General features: G+C 40.5%; 1 protein-coding gene across 1 annotated transcript; it reads right to left on the bottom strand.

Moving 5' to 3' along the window:
- Window positions 1–11,937: 11,937 nt before the first annotated feature.
- Window positions 11,938–19,944, bottom strand: Rbm15 (RNA binding motif protein 15). Its single transcript, XM_052179493.1, has 2 exons — window positions 16,170–19,944; window positions 11,938–12,301 (listed from the first exon to the last, which is right to left on the bottom strand). The coding sequence occupies exons 1-2, from the start codon at window positions 19,033–19,035 to the stop codon at window positions 12,279–12,281; spliced, it is 2,889 nt and encodes a 962-aa protein (XP_052035453.1). The 5' UTR covers window positions 19,036–19,944; the 3' UTR covers window positions 11,938–12,278.
- Window positions 19,945–20,195: the final 251 nt, after the last annotated feature.

The following is a 20,195-nucleotide window of genomic DNA, read 5'->3' as shown; positions in this document are numbered from 1 at the left end:
GGCCTCCATGGGCACCAGGCATGTACGAGGTACACTGATACATTCGGGCAAAACACCCATGCACATAAAAACTATAAAACAAAAAAAATGATACTCCCCCTTTTACAAACAGGGAACAGTAATAAATCTCAGCTCTACTATTTTCTACCATATGATCTCCTACGTTGTTCAACATATCTGAGCCCCAACTTTCTCCTCCTATCCACTACCTCCCTACCTTATGGATGTTAGGATTAGATGAAAATATACTTTCCAAGTAAAATATCCTTCATAAACAGTAATCACTACTTTCTTTTCTTCTGCCTTCTATGTTAAAAAGATAAAACCAATAGAAACCAGTCTGAATTTCCCCTTCCATTTGAAGCAGCAATTATTTTCAAAAGATTTCAACAACCTAGTCTCTTTCCAAACCTCAGCAAAGTGTCTATTAAATAAGACCAAGTAAAACATTCTACCTGGGGCTGCCAGGTTAAGAGCACTGACTGCCCTTCCAGAGGACCTGAGTTCAATTCTCAGCAACCTCGTGGTGGCGTACAACCACCTGTGTAATGGAATCTTCTGGTATGTCTATCTAAAGACAGCTACATTGTACTCTCATACATACCATATATAACAAACAAATCTCTCTCTAAAAAAGGAATTCCACATTGACTTAACTCAGATTTTATCAATCTTATACACTAAAATTTTTCATCCTACTAAGTGATAACAAGGCCCTCAAAACCTTGAACCTCCTACTTCCACCTCCTTGGTACTGGCACTAGAAGTATGTGCTACGATGCTTACCCTAATCTTTATTTTGCAGAGGGGTGACGGGAGGGGGGGGTGTGGCGGGGGGGGGGGGGATAAGGAGGTGCATTTTTTTCAATGTAGCCCTGGCTATCCTTGAAATTTTTCTGCAGAGCAGGCTGGCCTTGAACTCACAGAGATCCACCTGCCTCTGCTTCCAGTGCTGGGATTAAAGGTGTGAACCACCACCCAGCAAGCAACCTAGCCTAATCTTAATCTTCATACCACCTTCAAAAGCACGGTCCACAGTGCCCATTTTCCAAATGAATATTGAAAATCAAAGAAATACAATATTAAGTATGAGTCACAGCTCAAATAACATAAAACCACCCATTCTTCCTTTATATTATTGTTTCCTTCTTGTTACCTACTAACTTCACTGAAACAGCAATAACCTTGCTTTGGCTCAAAGCTAACCTAAAATTATACTAGAATGAACCCACTCCTCAAAATAAAACCACAACCATAACTGAGATGATATGCCACAGTGTATCAGCAATACAACTCAAGAAGATGAAAAATAAAAAGCTTTTAATAATTTTTTAGTCTCCCAATAGCAAATACTCTTGAACCATAGGCTAAATCCACTTTGCCATAAATATTCACTCAGGTTGCCTCACATTTAGTACTTGTGTTCTTAATATAGACACAAAAACAACAATAACAAAATAACCAAGTTATGTGCAATTGGCTTTTAGAACAGTTTAAAATTAAATTTTTATTAAGTGCTGGGTGGGGGCAGCATGTCAGGGACAATTAGCATTGCTGAGAATCACTAAGAAATATAGGACAAGTCAATTATTTAAGAAGATGAACCTTTAGGGCTGGAGCACTAGCTGCTCTTCCAGAGGACTTAAATTCAATTCCCAGAACCCACATGGAAGTTTACAATCATCTGTAATTCCAGTCCCAGGAAAGCTGATGCCCTCTTATGGATTACTTAGGCACCAGGCACACGTGTGATACACAGAAATACTTGCAGACAGGAAGACGGACAGACACTCATACACAGAAAACAAATTGAAAACAAAACAGAAAGACAAACCTATGGTGTTACCTGGAATTTCTGTGCTCTGACACAGGAGGACCTTTGAGTCCCAGCCCAGCCTGAGTACTACACAAGGAGGCTCCAACACATTGATCCACTCCAGCAGAAGCCATTACACTATGAACTTTTCAAGCAGAAAAAAAATGAGCAGTGACATCTTAGTAACAGTGTGGTGATAGATACATTTGTTGCCCACAACTTCAGCATTTGGAAGGGTGAGGTAGAATGGTCAACAAGCTGAGACAAGCCTAGACCTGACTTACATACAGCAAGATCTTGTCTAGAAAACAAAACAAAGCCAAGGACTACAGTACAAAACCCTCAACTTCAGTGAGGATCTTTAAGGAATGCAGAGAATGAAGTAGATCAGGGTGACTGGGCTGGTCAGAAGTGAGGGGGTTCCCTAGATCTTTAAAGATTTTTTTATTTTTGTATCTATTAATGTTCTGCGACATGTATGTTTGCTCACTATATTCATACAATGCCCATGGAGGCCAATCAGATCCCTTAAGACTAGAGTTACAACGGTGTGATCTGCTATGATGGATGCTAGGAATGGACCCAGGGTCTCTGGAAGAACAGCAAATGCTCAGCACATCCAGTCTGATGAGATTCTAGATATTTTATTTTAAAACCAGGACAAAGTGACTATTCTTAAGAAATAGGCGTGTCTGGATGCTTGACAGCAAGCAGTACACCAACTTTCTAGTATCTCTCCAAATTTTTGCTTCTCCCTAAAAATCACAAATCCAACTATTTCTACCTTATACAAGCCCAAGCTAGCATAACAAAAATCAGTGAAAATCATATAAAAAATTTAATAATACTTTCAGACATGAACTAAAGACTTGTAAAATCTTTTAAATGAGTTCACTTTTCCCACTGACAAACTTCCAACTTCTTTCCAGATAGGATTTCATTACGTAGTCCAGGTTAGCCTCAGTCTCACAATCTCCCAACCTTACCCTCCAACTGTTGGGATTACCAACTTGTGTACCATACTTGACCAACTTTTACAGCATACACTATTTCCACAAGTGACATATCTAGATGAAAATAAAGCCAAGGACTGCATTAACTCTTACATTCTTGTAGTGGGAAAAAGATCATTTTATTCCTTTAATAGTATGTAATATTATCCTCTAATATCACTTTTTAAAAGTGAGAGTTCAGAATGTCCTCCTTTCTATCTCAGAGCTAATCAGATTTTAATGTTATTTAGATTTAGATGCACCAACCTGTAAATCATAGGAGTTTGCAATATCAAGTAAACCAACATCATGTCTAAATTCTACAGCTGTCTAACAAACCCTTCTGTCACAGGACAACAACTCACCAAGTGGCAGGTATCTTAAAATATACAAATAACAGGCTCTGCCTAGCTGAGAACCAATGCACATGGCTCAAGAGGCACTCATCCTACTTACCTAAGAGAGAAGAGGCTAAGAACTTGTCAGTAGAGAACTTGTTTTGCAATGGAAAAAAACAACAGAACCTCTACTAAGACACAATCCATATAGACTTTTATAATGCCCCTACACATATTCTATATGCCACTTTTCACTTATCAGAAAGGTACAAGAGAATAGAGTAAGTCAATATTGTGACCCCCTTGAGTAAAATATAAGCTGAAAGTAGTCATTTCACTGAGTTCATTCTTTTAAGAAATATGAAGTCAGAGTCACTAGCAAACTAAATCCATATTTAAACCCTCATTATGTTTAATGACTTGATGTCAGTTTCTCTCAAGTGAAAATTAGTAGTTTCTTTTTGAGAACACTTTTACCACTCAACTCTTATGTGGAAACTGATACCAGGCCATAGTTAGTAAGATACGGGTTTATAATATGGAATTAAAAGAAACTTACCCTTTCCCTCTGTGCAGCTCTGACTTCCAACCCAGTTTCTATAGAAACAGGAGGACAATGCCAGTGCCAGAAGTCTGGCAATTAGAACTCATCTTTTAGTTGCTGAGTAATAAAGTCATATCCAAAAGTCAGCTATAGGTTTTGTCAGTAGTTCCTAAAAAGAAACCCAGGAAGAAAAAAAAAGATGTTTAACTAATTACTGTACTTAGAAGGCTATAAACCTATTATTAGGTTAAAAAAGGATAGGAATTCAACATTCTCTCTATATATAACCATATATAGATATGTACACACACACACCTCTCTCACTCTTCAGTTTAGTCATCCCTAAAGGAAAGCAAACAAAACTAGGTGTCTCAAAAACAAAACAAAAGCAAAAAACAAAAACCCTGATCTAATTCTCCACTAAAAACAAGTCTCTCATTTCTGAGGATAAAACAATCTATAATAAATGAATCTTTGAGCGCTTCCCCAGAGTTGCTGACATTGATGAAAATTCCTCTTAATCACATGCAACAAATTTAAAAGTAAAAACTATAGAATAGAAAATAATCTTGGCAAATATACTTCAGAATCCTTTATCATTAAGAATCTATACATTAAAAATACCATTCTTGTACCTAAACTGGATAATGTAAATTAAGACTATCCTCTGAATATCATATTTGGCCATATACATGAATATTAATATTTGTTTTCTCACTGTGTGATTTGGTATTATAGACTGACTCTTGTTTCTATGTGAAGAAAATTAGCCTGTAAAGTATATAATTTAAAGACAGTTTAATTAGGAACCACTCCTCAATTATGCCCATATCCACTTTCCCAAACGTCTATGTTGGAGGAAATCTCAGTGACAGAATACTTGCTGCACATGTAGGCCCTAGGTCCTACCCATAGCAAAAAACCAAAAAAAAGAAAGAAAGAAACAAACAAACAAACAAACAAAAAAACCCACAAAATGAAACCCAAAACACTAAATCACAGGGCGTCAACGTGTGTGTGTGTGTGTGTGTGTGTGTGTGTAGGTCTTGGGGATTATTCTATCTGATGATATGCATGAGGCATCAGGAAAGGGAAAAAAAAAACAACAACACATATTTAGAAATCAACCAAGGGTACAAAAAAAAAAAAATCAACCAAGTAAGATAGGCAAAACGGTAATCCCTCCTTCATCTATCTGTTAACTAAGGCTGGTTATTTTCTGCTGACCTGAAGCTGACTTCAATACTACTTCCCTTACAGAAAATAGTAAATGTCTAGTGTGTGTAAGAGTGTGTGTGTGTGTGTGTGTGTTGATTTTATCCTAGTTTTGCTGTTTTCCTGAAACAAAGAAAAAATATAAATGCTTCACAGTTAATTTTCACCAATGCAACTTTGGGACTTATACACAAGGAATAAGATTCTAATTATTAATTTTATCACACAGAATACTGTATCTAGACCAAAAGCAGTTTCTTAAATGTTTTTGTGTGTGTACATGGTGTCAAGGTTCAAACCCAGTGCCTCCCAAACCCAGGCAAGCATCTGCCAAACCTTAATGTACATATGAATTATCTGAAGATTTTCACCCCATCCACTAGGTGTGAGACGAAGCTCTACAATTCTACAGTCCTAACACCTTTCAAGTGATTATAACGCGCTATTCGGCTGGGACCATGTTTTTGGCAACAGGGTTCAATATGTTCAGCAATATACATATTGTACTGAACCAAAGTTGTACTGGTTTTGTTGTTATTGTTTTTGTTTTCTAACAATTCTCAAAAGGCTGTGTATTTCTTAGTATGTATAAACTGTCTCTAGAGCAGTGGCTCTCAGCACTGGCAGCACAGTAGAATTACTTGGGCACTTATACAAAGGATGAACAAGGCTTTGCAGAGTCACTCCATCCACCGCAATTTAAATCAATCTGAAGAAGAATGTTAACTACTGGAATTAAAATCCTCAAAGTTCCTCGAGGAGTCAGGGTTGAGAACTCTGCTACAGAATGCAGAAAATCCCAATTAAGGAGCACAGTTCACTGAAGTATTTCTATAGACAAAGATATGATAACATATCCTAAGCACTTGGGAAGTAAAGACAGAAAGACAGAAGTTCCAGATCACCTTTTAGCTATATGGAGAGTTCTAGGCCTACACAGGCTATAAGATGCTATATCTAAAAACAAACAAAAAGTGTATACCAAACTATAAGATACTTATCTTGTGAGGCTAGTAAAACTATTAATATTCAATTTCTATATACTAAAATATAAATATATGAATATTGATTTTTAAATATTCATTAAAATGTTATAAAAATACATAACACCTAAGTGTTAAATTTGATGACAGTTCTACTGTTGACATAGGTGCACTAACAGGCTCACCCATATTAAAAAATGTTATTAAGCCCTTTTCCTGGGTAAAAAAAGTAATCCACTAGTTACTTGAAATTTATACAATAAACAAGCAATTTATACAATTTAAAACCTCTGTTTTGCATAGATAATAACCATTTAGTGGAAAGTCTTTGCTTTCTTTTTCCAAGACAGGGTTTTTCTGTGTAGCCCAGGCTGTCCTCCATCTCAGAAATCCGCCTGCCTCTGCCTCCCAAGTGCTGGGATTAAAGGCATGCGCGGCAGTGCCGCCACCACCTGGCCAAGTCTTTGCTTTTAAAGACAGTCTTACTTTCGTATCTTAGATGGCCTGGAACTTGCTACATAGAGCAGGCTACCCTCAAACTCAGGAATTCATTCACCTGCCTCTGTCTCTGCCTCTACCCCTGGAGTGTAAGAACAATAAAGGTATGTACTACCATGAGCAACTAGACCCTTTAGATCTTAGAATAAAAATTTAGTTTGATACCACTAGAAAAAAATATGAAATACAAAAATCATATTTCACAAACTATATATGAATACAATGGAAACTGCTATATTAATTTAATAAAACACAAATACTATGAGGCAGCAGCTGACGTACCAGAAGTAAGGTCATTCTGAAAGCTCAGGGGAGTCAACAGTTAAAAGCCTTAAGAAACAAAAAAACTGAATAACTACAAAAAGCACTAACTGATACTTCAATGGTATAGCACAAACTTAAGCATGCTAGAAGCCTTGTTCCAGTATCTACAAAATAAATTTTAAAACACATTACAGAGGAGCATCATGATGGCTCAGTAGGTAAGGATACTTGCTGTGAAAGCCTGGAGACCTAAGTTGAGCCCTATGATTCCACATGAAGGTAGACAAGGAAAAACAACTCCATAAAGTAGTCTTCCCAACTTCATGTGTGCCTACACACATACCTCATACATACTTTTTATGTGTAGGTTTGTGAACCACACGCCAGCCTGCTGCCTGAGGCGAGAATAGGCATCAGATCCCCTGAAACTGGAGTTCTAGCAAGCTGTGAGGTTATGGGGAATGAAAGTTAGGCCCTCTGGAAGAGCAACTTTTAACTTCTGAGCCTTCTCCTCAGTTCCAATAAAAAAAAAGTAAACAAACCCCCAAACATATTCATGATCTTTATATTATAGAAATGCTAATTTCCCTTGGCCCATTAAGGCATGCATGTGCACCTGCACACATGCACACACATACATAGAACTGCTTTCAAATACTTCAGCCATATTATTCATATTAACATCTGATATCTCAAGGATACCTCTCTAAAGTTCCTTGTTATGTTTCACTTAGTCAAAACACAGAACTTTTCTCATGTTGTGTTAGCAATTTTTCTCCAACACCTGTGTGTGTGTGTGTGTGTGTGTGTGTGTGTGTGTGTGTAGTGCCTAGGGATCAAACCCAGGGCCTTATGCACCCTATGGAATGTGCTCAGACACTGGACTACATATCCACTTCTTCAATTAAATAGTGGCCCTTCTTTGTTGGTAAGGTAAAATTAAATACTAAGGAAAAATTAGTACCTTCAAGAAATAACAGATTATAAAACTACTACTTAAATGACAAATCTTTTCTGTTTCATTTTGAGGCAGGATTCTGCCATGTAATACTGCAGACTGGCCTCGAACTTTTATTCTGCCTCCAGAGTACTGAGATTGCAGGTATGCACGCCTCACAGCATGCAGCACTTAGGTAGCAACTTTAAAAAGTCAGAGTATTTACAGTTTTGTTCTGTTTGCTTCAACAATTTTGAACTTATCTTCTGGGGAGCCCCACTTCTCAGCTCTGAAACATTACATTTTTCATCTACTTACACTTCTTTTCAAGTATACCTCCTTTGCTCATTCCTCAATCCTATGACCCTTGTTCTAACCTCTACGCCCTATGCTCTCAGAGCAGTGTTATTTAGCAAATAGCCAATGACCACAGAACAGCAGAATTATCTGAGAAGCTTGTAAAGGAACAACCTCCTAGACCATGCTGGTCCTTAACAAATTTCAAAGTAGCTAGAATGGAGAAACAAAGAGCCTACTTCTTAAATACTGCAAATGTTAATACAATATCATTTGCAATTAAATACCCACATTTTCTCAAGTTTACAGCTTTAATCCTATCCATGGCTTCCACAAAACAAACAAACAAACAAACAAACAAGGCAAAATTAATGAACATGAGAGCCAGGACAAAGGCCTGCTTAGAATCCTGGGTCCACAGTGTCAGATTAGAACATAGAAAAGTCAAATAAGACAATATGTAGAATTTGCAGAATGCTTGGCATTTAGTAATTAGTAAATGGTTGCTATCAGTGATCCATCTCTACTCCCATTTCCTCAAATTTGCTTGCCCTTTGGAATTTCCTGTTTTGGTTGACCCAATCACCATACTAGTTTTCCAGGACTTAAGTCTGTGCATCCTTTCCATTCACCAAGCTGCTTTATTCATGTGTTTATCCAACCTGTCTATCAAACTCCCTCCACCATTCCTTATCCTCTTCTAATAAACTTTTGTTAAGCCTTTCTTATCCATCCCAACTTAAGAAACCTATTCATATAGTCATATCCATTATTATCTATGGAAGAAAAGTAAAACATTAGCAACTGATCTGTTACATATTTCCTATTACCTCAAACTGCTAAACTTTTCCCTGGTGGTTGATTATTTACCTCGTTATATCAAGTTTCTTAAGTAGTGTATAGCACTTAAGAAGTGTATACCACTGTTACAATGGTAGAAACTACCTGATACTTCTATTTCCTACTCTCAGAATCTTGGTTCCCAATATCCAGTTAATAATCAAACTATTAAAAACTTACAAAAGACGAATATTACAATCAACTGAGTTGAATCATGGTAAATACTTTAAACCTTTAAGCTCAGACGCCACCCCCCCCCCAAGACTTGGCCATACAGTAAGTCCAAGTTTGTACTAAGATCCTGTGATGTGGAGTCACATGCCTGTAAACTCAGCACTCAGAGAAGCAAAGGCAGGAAGACCTTGAGTTTGAGACCAGCCTGGGCTTCTTAAAAGACCAGTATCAAAAAAAGTCTAGGTAAATAAAAAGCTTTTAACTTACTCAAACTATGGGACTAGTAATTTACAAAATCTAGGTTGTTTTACTTAAGGCAATACTTCTTTTCAATTTTAACCACTGCTAAGCTTTTAAAAATGAACTCAATTCAGAGGTCTCCTGGAAGAATATGCTACATCTAGATTATGCTAAAGACCCTGGGAAACCACACAAATAAATTCATAGAGCAGCTTCCACATTTCAAAATCAGAACATCCCACCAGTTAATTATCCTTCAATGCAGCTAAGAATACTAAATTTCATGAATATCAGTTTCAGAACAGTTGCTACACTGTGTACCTTCTCATTTTTGCATGTTTTTATATAATACATTTTAAAATGCTGATTTTAAACATTTCCCCCTCATTCTTCAGATGAAGCCTGAGTCCTCAGAAAATTTAGCAGTGCAACATAATTCTCCCGTTAAAATATTTGCCTACTGGGCTGGAGAGATGGCGCAGCAGTTCAATTCCCAGCAATCACATGTTGGCTCACAACCATCTCTATTGGAATCTGATGCCCTCTTCAGAAGTTTCAGGGACAGCTTACTCATATAAATAAAATAATGTATGTATACTAATATACATAAAGTAAATATATTAAAAAAATATTTGCCTACTAATTGGTAAATACTTAACTAGCAAGAAAGAAAAATATAATGAAGACTGGCATTAGCAGCAGTAAGATCCTTGGAGAGGCAAGGGTCCGTGAATTACCTCATAAGCAAGCTTAGCTTTACAACACCTTACACACACCAAGAGCCTGAAAGTTCTGGCTCCCTCATTTGCCCCTCTCATTTATCAGTGATACACAGTACGCTGTGCGGCTGAGTCACCCAAGGGCCCAAGCCTACCTATGGAGTGAAGTAGCCAGTGCGGACCAGCTACTGTAGCTACCAGAGTCCCTACATCTTATGGATGTAATGAACAGTTCTATTCAAAATCTCTAAACCCATTTAAAACAAAGTGAGGAAGTTGTTTAACAGACAAAGAAGCTGTACTTGCTTATTTGATTAATGTGCAGGAAGGATGCTCAGGCTACTAGGATAACTGGACAAGGAAACTGGTAAAAGTCAGACTTTTCAACACTGCCCATTCATTTCCCTCAAGTTGCAGTTGCCTAAATTTCATAATCAATCTCTTTGAGGGACAAGAAAACAAATATAAGACCATTTTGGATAAAATATTTTGCATTCCCAATAATAATAATATTAGTAACAATAATAACCCTTGTGTTTTGATGGCCATTAAGTCCTCTAGCACCATTAAATCACCAAGAAAGGTGAACATCAAGGTTAATGACAAATGTCAAAAACTTAAAGAAGACTGCAAGGCTCAAGTCTGTATCAAATGCTGACATTTTGGCTTCCACATTAAAATATTTTTTTTTCAGATAACAAAATATACTCTTAAAGCACAGAAGAATTACCAAGAACAAAGTTTCAGGCTTTTCTAAATACCTAGGTGAGGGGAGGGAGTTTAAGACCAGCAATGTCTAAAGACGTCCAAGAGAAACATAACCGAAGCTTTAAACGCCCTCACCCTAGTAAGTATACTTTTGACCTCTAAAAAACCCTCTTACCTGTTTACAAGTTTATACAGCTGTTTACCACTGGAACACCACCTTGTAGAGTATAATCATGGCATCCTTGGTTGATAATCACCTGTTGCCTAGCAATCATCATCCCGCATGGAGACAAGACAGCACTAGGGCTCTTCCATCCGAGGTTAAAATTCAAAACAAGCCCAACAAGCCTGCATGTCAAGGTGGTCTTCGTCTGCATCTATTAAGTTTAAAACTGGCAAACAACCATGGTGTCTGAAGCCAAAGGTGCAGAATTGCTGGCTTCCTCTTGAACTCCAGCGTTGTCACTGTGCACTGAAGTATCCTGCTGCCAACAGGGGAGTTTTTCTCCTGTACTGGGAACAGGCTTCCAAAGCTCAAGAGCCCCTGTACAGGATAATGCAGGAACTAAAGGCAAACAAAATCCTCCTTAAGGATGCCTCCATTTTTTTCCTCACAATCTGTACTACCAACCGAAGTGACTGGGCCTGAGTGTGCGTTCGAACCTATGAAACCGTCACGGTGCATGCGCATCCAAGGCATGTGGAACCACAGGTCAAATAAGGCACAGATACCAAGTAACGGTTCTAATTACAAATGCTAGCTCTCAGGAACTCTTCATCCATTCAGAACTAAACCCATCACTGCATAACTCTGGTAAGAAGCCCCTGGAGACGGAGGAGCTCCTCAAATGTGTCAGGAAAGGCTTTATTAACATCATCATTAACATTTAAAAAGCAACCGGAGCATTTCTCCTTCTTTTGGCAATTTGGTGCAAATGTTAAAAGTGCAAGATAATGCAATTTCAAACTTTTCTTCAAATTAAAAAATGAAACTAAAGCCAAACGTGATGGGTGAACAAAATAAATCAAAACTTAAATTTCAGGAACTCCGGCTCTTCAAACCAGCAAAGCCCCCGACTCGTGCACCGTAGTGAGGCTTAGAGTGCTTGCCCCGGCTTCTTGCATGCCAGCAAACAGCACCCTCATCGTGTTGAGGACCGAGAAGCAAAGGATCCCCTTCACTGCAAACAAAGGGGGGTCACTGTAACACTATGATCCTTCAGAATTGACACACCGTGATAGTCAAAATGAAATTGATGATCTCCCTGCTTCTTGCTCAAGACATACGAGATCTGAGCAGCAGCAAGGACCCCCTCCGCTGCAAACAAAGGGGTCAAGGTTTGCCGTCAATTCACTTCCAGGCAGAAAAACATTTTCCTCAAAAGAAACAATTTATTTAGAATAAAACAAAAGCAGCTCAACTGTGAGCCCATGTTTGAGTGACAGCTACTTTTAAGCTGTGTGAGCCATAAAAAGGGTTTTTCTTTACTTTTCCAGAAATCTTGTGTACACAGCACAAAGCAAAGAGGTCATTTTTCCACTTAAAACACCGGCATTGGCATCACAATAGCAGATACACAATGTTAAGCTGCCATTTTAGTAAAATGCACAAAATACTAAACAGATTAGCTTTCTTCCATCAGAGGCCCATGTAAACTCCACATAAGCCACTTCTCTTCAAAAAGGTCCATTAGAGCTTTGAATTCCGTATCTTCATCCGCTGTTCACCAGTTTTGCTTGCGGGAGGGGGAAAAAAAGGTTATTCAGTACAAACGTTTACAGTATTAAAAATATATATATTTCCCCTATGCCATTATAGATGAACATAGTATTAACAAGACCTTCCTGGTTAGTCCACTTTAACTTCAAAAAGCACCAATAATATCCACTGGCACAAACCTTGAAATAAATTTACTATATGAATACACAAATAACAAATAAAACAATAGGGTTTGACTTTTTAAAAAACTGTTATCAAGGACTGAAAATATTGTTTATCCTCAAAACAAAAACAAAAACAAAAACAAAAACAAAAAAAAAACCTGACTAATGTATGGCCAAATGTTCAGGAAAAAGCAAATTTATAATCAACCAATATCTTCTAACTAAAAAAGTGGAACAGAAAGATGGAGTTTAGACAAACTTTTAACCCCTCTACACTTAGTTCTGTAATTTATATAGAGTAATAAAGACTACTCCATTACTAGGTAGACAGGGGTTAAAGCTACAAAGCCATTTATGAACCACCTTTACCTATATGTTACCAAAGACAGTAGGTGTTACTTTCTGTTAAGAAAACACACAATTTGCTAAACAGTCAGAAAATAATACTTCAGGACTCATACTTTTCAATTCTGTTCAAGTTGTACACATGAGAACTCTTCATCAAATTTAACAATTTACTGTAGTTACCTGAAATCATTTCCCACAATTATGGAACCAGAAAGTTAACAAGGTTAACTCTGGTTCTTGTTCTCACACCTTACTCCTATTTCAAAACCAGACTTTGTAACAAAGACAGGAAGAAAAAAAGTTCAGAAATTGTCTCCATTTTTTTTTCACTTGAGTCATTAAGGCCCTCTTCAATAGAAGATCTCATAATTCTGTTACTACAGAAGTTTTGATAAATGGTTCTTATATGGATACAAACTGCAGTTCAAGCTGTGCCTGCAAAATGAGCAATTTTACTAGCTGAAAAAAAGCTAACTTAATTTTTAAAAAAAGATTAAAGAAAAAGTCAGTGAACATCTGCCCATAACATAGTTTTTAAAATAACTATGACTCTGAAAAACACCTTTTACTGCTATGTATCAAATGATCTAAGTGAGTCAGTCACAAAGAGTTTACCACCTTCAAGATATAACAAAAGCTTATAGAAGCCAGAGGTTAATTCTGAAAGGAAAACTACCTTCAGTTTGATGGTGTACAAGTACACATTAAAAATTTAGGTTTCTGTATGAAAAATTCTTTACAGGGAAAATCTCTATTACAACCAGCAAACACTAGTCCACAATTAAGTAGAACCATTTGCTAGAAGCTAAGTGATTGCTTAACTTTCCATAAACTTTGAAGCTGTGATCATAAGTTTTAATCTTATTTTTACCAGTATATTTAACACAAAAGTAGCATACTTTAAGAAATTTTCTTTCTATTCATTTTGAGTTTCTGAAAAGATAAAAAGCAATTACACTAAAGTACTAAGTTAAAAAAAAAAAGGGGGGGGGGCTGTCAAAATAAACATTCAGAGATGCCAGAGGAGTGTGTTGGATCCCATGGGACTAAACTGGGAACCAAACCTGGGTCCTCTTGAGAGCAGCCAGCATGTGGTATGAAGACATACATGCAGGCAAAACACCCATAGGCATAAAATTTTAACAATTTTAAAAGAATATCCAGTATGAGATTCTGATATGGCTGATACGATTGGAAACATTTGGACTTTGCTGTCAATCAAATTCTGTAGGTTTAAGTGGCTAATTGACAAATATTATGAACCTGCACAAGAGTAGGCAACACAAATAAGATGGCACTTTGTGGGTAAGCACCAAACTAATTTACATAATACATACATTTGGGAATGGCATCAAGCCACTGTTTCAAAAATACTGAAGCACTAATTGATCAGATCTAATAAAATGTAGCGGTGTCAGATAAGGGTTCAAATAAACATGGAGCAAACCATCACAACACATTTGATTAATAGTAAAATTAGATGTCACAGACCACTCTCTAACAGCAAAATCATTTGCCCAACTATCTTATCAAAAAATAAAAATAAAAGGATAAAATAAAAAGTAATGGCTAGTGAAATTATTTAAACTGAAAAAAATCTACCTAGCTAACTAAAAACCGTACTTAAACTCCATGTACACAGACTGCACTTGCATCAGTTTCTAAATAGACGTGTATTTCAAGCCAAGTGTTGCATTTTTGGAGGCAAAAGACACCCAAAGTCTTAGTTGGGAGGATTTCAGTATTTTTCCTATAGGCATACCTTTGTGCTCAGAAGCCAAGTACATTCTTTTTCTCAAAACACTCCAAATTAAAATAAAAATCATAAATACATAGTAAATAACAAAAAGTATGATGTAGTGATGTGGTTTTCATACTGACATGCTTTATATACAGTCATAGTGAAAAACTAAAATTACGTGACTTTTCTGGGTCACTTTACTTTACTGATGCAATTTCAAATCTATGAGCTTTGATAACAGAAAGAAAACAGTTGGGCTCTGCAAGGCTTTGAGTAAGTCACATTCACAGAATAGAAAAATGACCATGATCCAAAAACTCAAGTTCCTAATCATAACTAAATACTGGGCCCAGGTGAAGTCCTCAATACTTAAATCGAGGAAGAAAATCATATTTAATAATGACCTTAGAATCATAAGTGATAGCAGAAGGGCACATAAAAACAAACAAAAAAAACATTATTATAAAGTAACAGAAGCCCTTATTTTTTAAAAACCAGATCAAATCCTCAGCTCTTTATTTTGTGGGGGGAGGGCTTGGTGGGGGGGGGGAAATCTGTGCAGGTAAGTTAATTACAGGTACACACACACACCAAAAAAAAAAAAATTTAAAAAAAAAAAGTTTTCTAACACTGAAATGTCAAACCTCTCCAGCCAGGCAGCAGTCAAAATATTAAACATTAAATTTCAAAGATATTTAAAACACTGTCACCAATGCAACGCCACTACTTTTGTTTAAACATTAAAAAAAAAAAGACTGAAGGTATTTTCTTCAAATATATTGAGGGCATTTTACAATAACCTTTTAAAAAATAAAAGGATTACTTATAAGCCTGAAGACAACTCTTACTGAAACCAGAAATTTAAGTGGATATAAAAAATTTCATTTTTGGTTTTGAAGTATGCACAATAGAACTGTATTAGCTACATCTCTCTGTCAATAAGAACACTATCGTGCACCTAACTTACCAACAAATTCTCATTTTAAATGCATTTACTCATTTCTTGCATACCAGTTTAAGATGTAAATGGTTTATAACACAAGCTTCAACTTTTGCCAATTACTGCTACAAACATGGGATACAAAACTCAAAAGCTAATGATATAAATGTTAAAGCAAACATTCTGGGAATAAACTCCTGATTAAAATAATTGGACTTTGCAACACCTGATCAATTCTAGTCACACAATGCTTCTAGTATAAATTATCTATGCACCAATCAAATCATTTTCAGTACAGAGTAAATATTATCAGAAGGTTCTTCTCTCCAAATTTATGATTTTAAAAATTGTGGTTTTTATCATTTTGAGGATTTTTTTTTTTTAAAAAAACTCAAGATTGAAAAAGGAAAAAAATAAAAAACCTGAAGAAAAAGAAAAATTATGAGGGTAAGAACTCCTAATTAAAGCACATCTATCTTCCTGCTACCTTCAGGGCATCCCTTTCACTTAATAACTAAACTGCCCCAATATCTATTTTAAGGAGGTTTACAAAAATATATATATAAAAAAAACCCAACTAAACTAATTGAAAGAAATTTTCATCTGATGCTATATCCCATTACACACATCACAAAACAAGGAACCTTGTCAAAGTAGTAAATACAAGTTACACATGGACTTTAGGACGCACCACGGACAATGATCATGACCAGGTAATCTTCTTCAGATTTGGCCAGTGCCTTGGCAGGGGAATCCAGGAACTGCTGAGAGAACTCACAAGGTGGGAAGGCATGAAGAACCCCGGTGTTTTCCTTGTCTTTATTGCCTCCCACAGGGAGGCTGATCACCCCAGCTGCCTGCTTTTGCTTTAAATAGGACACAAGGTTCCTAAGTGGCCTCTGAGTAGAGGCGGCAGTGTCTGATGTGGCCGAGGAAGAGGAGGATCGGCTGTCAGAACTTCCAGGTACAGCCAGGAGAATGGCATAACCATTAGGCCCTGCCACTTTGATGCGACGAGTTACTTCATCCAACTTGGGCTGGTCCAAACGGAGCCGCTGAGTGATCTTGAGCTGGGCTACTTTGCCTCCAGTTGAACCTTCCACAAGTAGACTGCTAGCAACTTGGAGGTCACCCTGCAATAGATGCATGTTGGAAGGGAAGTTGCTGTTCTTCAGTAGAAGCATGCCCTGCCAAGCCAAACAGAGTTTGGGAGAGGATGCTGCCGCAGGAGCTGTCCCTCCATCCTGTTTCTGGGAAGGTGGCTTCTGCTTTGATGAAGAAGTGCTGGCACTGGGTGCATTGCCATCAGATCGGTCTTCCTTTTTCACAGGGTTTTTTCCCTCTGTGGGAGCAGCTGTCCGGTGCTTCCTATCCCGTTCGGCTGATGCAGAGTTTTTCCGGTCTCGCTTGTCACTCTGGCTCTTCTCCAAACTGCCCCGTCTGTCTCTGACTGGGGAAGGCCTTTCCAAGAGTAGAAGCCGAGATGATCGATCATTGTCACTGTTGTAGCGATCTCTGTTACTGCTCAGTTCTGGACTTCGGTCAGGAGAAGGAGTGCAGTGACGCTGTTTTCGAGGCCGGTCACTCTCAGGTGATCTATCAAGATGCCGTCCTCCACTTTCCTCAGGCAGCCTTCGCTTCCTCGGCTGGTCCCTGCTGCTTGGTAAGTCCCGATCACCCCTGTCCCTGTCCAATGACCAGCCATCCCTCCTTCGATCCAAGCTATCCAGTGGCTCATAAGCAGAAACAGCACTAGTTGCAGCACGAGCACTGCGTTCTCGAACTGGTGGTGGGGGTGGCGCCCAGTCAGAATCAGGATAAAGGTCCCTATCACGATCTCTGTACAGTAAGGGCGGTGTCCTGTCCCGAGCACTCCTCAAAGGGTCAGGGGCTCGATGTCCAAAAGTATCTGTCACTAGTTCATAATGGGTCAAGGGCAGAGGCTGGAGATATTGCTGCTGGTATCGATGTTCTGTGTCTGCAAAGTCTACCCTAAGGCGACGATCTGGGCCACCAAGTGGGAATCCACGCATATGGGTCCAGGCAGCATGAGCTGCATCCAAGCTTTCATACTGTATATATGCCCAACTGTCGCCTTTTCGGTAGTCTATGGTTCGAATGGTGCCAAATCGATCAAATTCTCGTGCCAGGGCAGCAAGAGGCACCCAAGGTCCCAGACCACCCACCCAAAGTCGGGTAGTGGGTGTGGCCTTACCATAACCAATCTTGATTGGATTCCGAATTATAATTTTGCCAGACATTGCTAGTTTGGCCCTGTGAGACATGTCTAGATTCTCAAATTTGAGAAAGCCATAGGTGCTGGTCTGGCCACGAGAGGGTCTCTTAATGTCCACTTCTGTGATGACTCCAAAACGATCAAAAGCCCTTCTGAGATCATTTTCTGTCACAGTGATATCTAAGTTGCCCAGGAAAAGTGTCCGGTTGGCACGCTGATCATCCTCAGGTGATATCTCATCCACTTCTCGGAAAGGGGCAGCACCTGCTCCAGCTCCCACCCTCGGCTCCAGACTATAGGCTGGGCGCACTCGGTCGTAGAACGGATAGTCTCGTTCTCTTTCCAGCTCCCGGGGCAATGGTGGCGGGGGTGGTGGTGGCAGGCGGCCGAGAGCCAACTGCTGCAACCGGTAGTCTCTGTATCCCAAAGCAGCACCGCCCGGAGAAAGCGATCTCTGGCCTCCACCTCCCCCAGGGGCGTGCCTGTGGCTCCCCACAGAGGTTCCGACCACGCTGGACGACTGAGCGTAAGTATCTTTGTCTAACGGGGAGCGGCTGCGGCGCCGGCTCACGTACACGGCTTCTATCTTCAGAGGCCGGTCATAGAGCACCAGGCGGCCTCTGGCATGCTTGGCCGCCCTCGCGTCCTCTGGCCTCCGGAAGTTCACAAAGGCTACCCGCTCATCCCCGCTGCCAGAACCTGAGAGATGACTGATTTTGACACTTACATCACCGAAGCGTTTGAACTCGTGAAACAGTCCGTCCTCCACCGCCTCGTCGCTCAGCTGGGACCCCAATTCGCTTATCTTCAGGGTCTTGTACTCCACGCCGTCCCCGCCGCCAGGCGCTGAGGAGGCGGCCCCGGAGGAACGTGACTCCCCGCCTCCACCCCGGGAGCTGCTGCGCGACTCGCCCCCGCCTGAGGAATTTTTGGTGCTTGGGGAGCTGTAACTGTGCAAGCGGCTACTGGAGCTGCCCCCACCAGTATCATACTCGCGGCTGCCGCCTCGGCTGCTGGACTTGTCCAGATGAAGGCTCCGCCGCGACCCACCGCTGTCCGTCTTCCCGCTGCTGCTTCCATTGCTGCCGCCAGAGCCCCCTAACTTCTTGCTCCGTTCCCCGCGAGAACTGGAGTCCTCACCACCACGGGAGCGCTTGGGCTTGACTGGCGAGCGCTCCTTCCCTTTCATTGTTGAGGGTCGCCGGAGGTCGTCTCTGCGGAGCTGACTAACCCGCCACCCCGCGCTCGTTTCACACAGCGGACTCGCACGCCGCCATCTTGGACTCCGCCGCGGCAAAGGCTCCCGCCCCGCAGACCTCATTGGTCAATTAATTCACTCTTCAGCCTTCTCATTGGAAAAAGTATTTGTCCGTCTTTACATCTCCCCGCGCTCCGGGAAGGCGCCCGCCCCGACGCTGTTATTGGGTTCCCAACGCCCTAATCCCAGTACCTCATTGGTTATATTCGTTGTCTATCTTAACGGTTCCTCGCGCCAGGCTGTAGCTCCGCCCCTCGCACTTCATGGTCACCTGACCCAAAGCCTAGAAGCGTTGATTGGACAAAAAGTCTGCCCTGTAACGGTACTTCTAGCACGGCGAAAGCAGCGATCCCACCTTCTCTTCCCTTTCATTGGTTTGTGGCCACGTCCTTTAAATCACTACTTGGGAAGTCTGACCATCAGTTCAGGCGTTTTTTCCTGAGAACTTGGCTCTCTCCGATCTCGCGAGAGACAAAGAGCTCGCTCGCTCACTCGCTCACTCGCTCGCTCTCTTTCGACCCCAGTCTTCCAACTTCTCCGGCGGCTGAAGAAAGTTTAAATCTGATTGGATGTTGACGAGGAAAATGATTGGATCAAAGCGCTGTCCATCACTCACTTAAAGGAGTAGGCCCATAAACTGAGGCGTCTGAAGGTGAAAGCCTAGACCACGCGCTTGCTGTGCGACGTCACTTTGCTGTCGCGAGATGGTGACAGTGAGTCAGGCCCGCCTCCCCGCGCTTTCGGCGTTCTCTTAAACATTTGTTAGGTCCTACGGCGTACTTGCCTGTGCTTCGGTCCTTCGAGTCTGGAACTTGCGAGCTCCGCACTGTCCTGTCTGGGCGGGACAATGGGCTCGGTGGTCCTTCCGGCTGCTGGCCCTCGATCCGCTTAGGCAGCTGTCCCGGGAAGTCCAGCCGACACCATCTTAGTTAGCAGCCTGAAAAAGCCCCACCCCCGTGCGCGAGAAAACGCCTGCCCGGTCTGTGCGGCTGGCTGGGGCGGTGAGTTCAGGGTTCACCGAGCCTCGGGTCACGCTGACGCCCTGGGCGGTACCGAGTCACTGCCCGCCCGCGGACATAGGAAACAGCGCCGCGGAGCCCTGGCCGGTTTCTGGCCACCTTAAGGCCGCAGTGACCAGTGCTCGTCCGGGCCTACTGACTGGTCCGACCTGCAGGACCATTTGCAGACCTTTTTTTGCTTCCTGTTTTATGCTGTGAATCCGT

This window comes from Apodemus sylvaticus, chromosome 4 (assembly GCF_947179515.1).
Source record: "Apodemus sylvaticus chromosome 4, mApoSyl1.1, whole genome shotgun sequence".
NCBI lineage: Eukaryota > Metazoa > Chordata > Mammalia > Rodentia > Muridae > Apodemus > Apodemus sylvaticus.
This window is presented reverse-complemented; position numbering and strand designations above follow the sequence as displayed.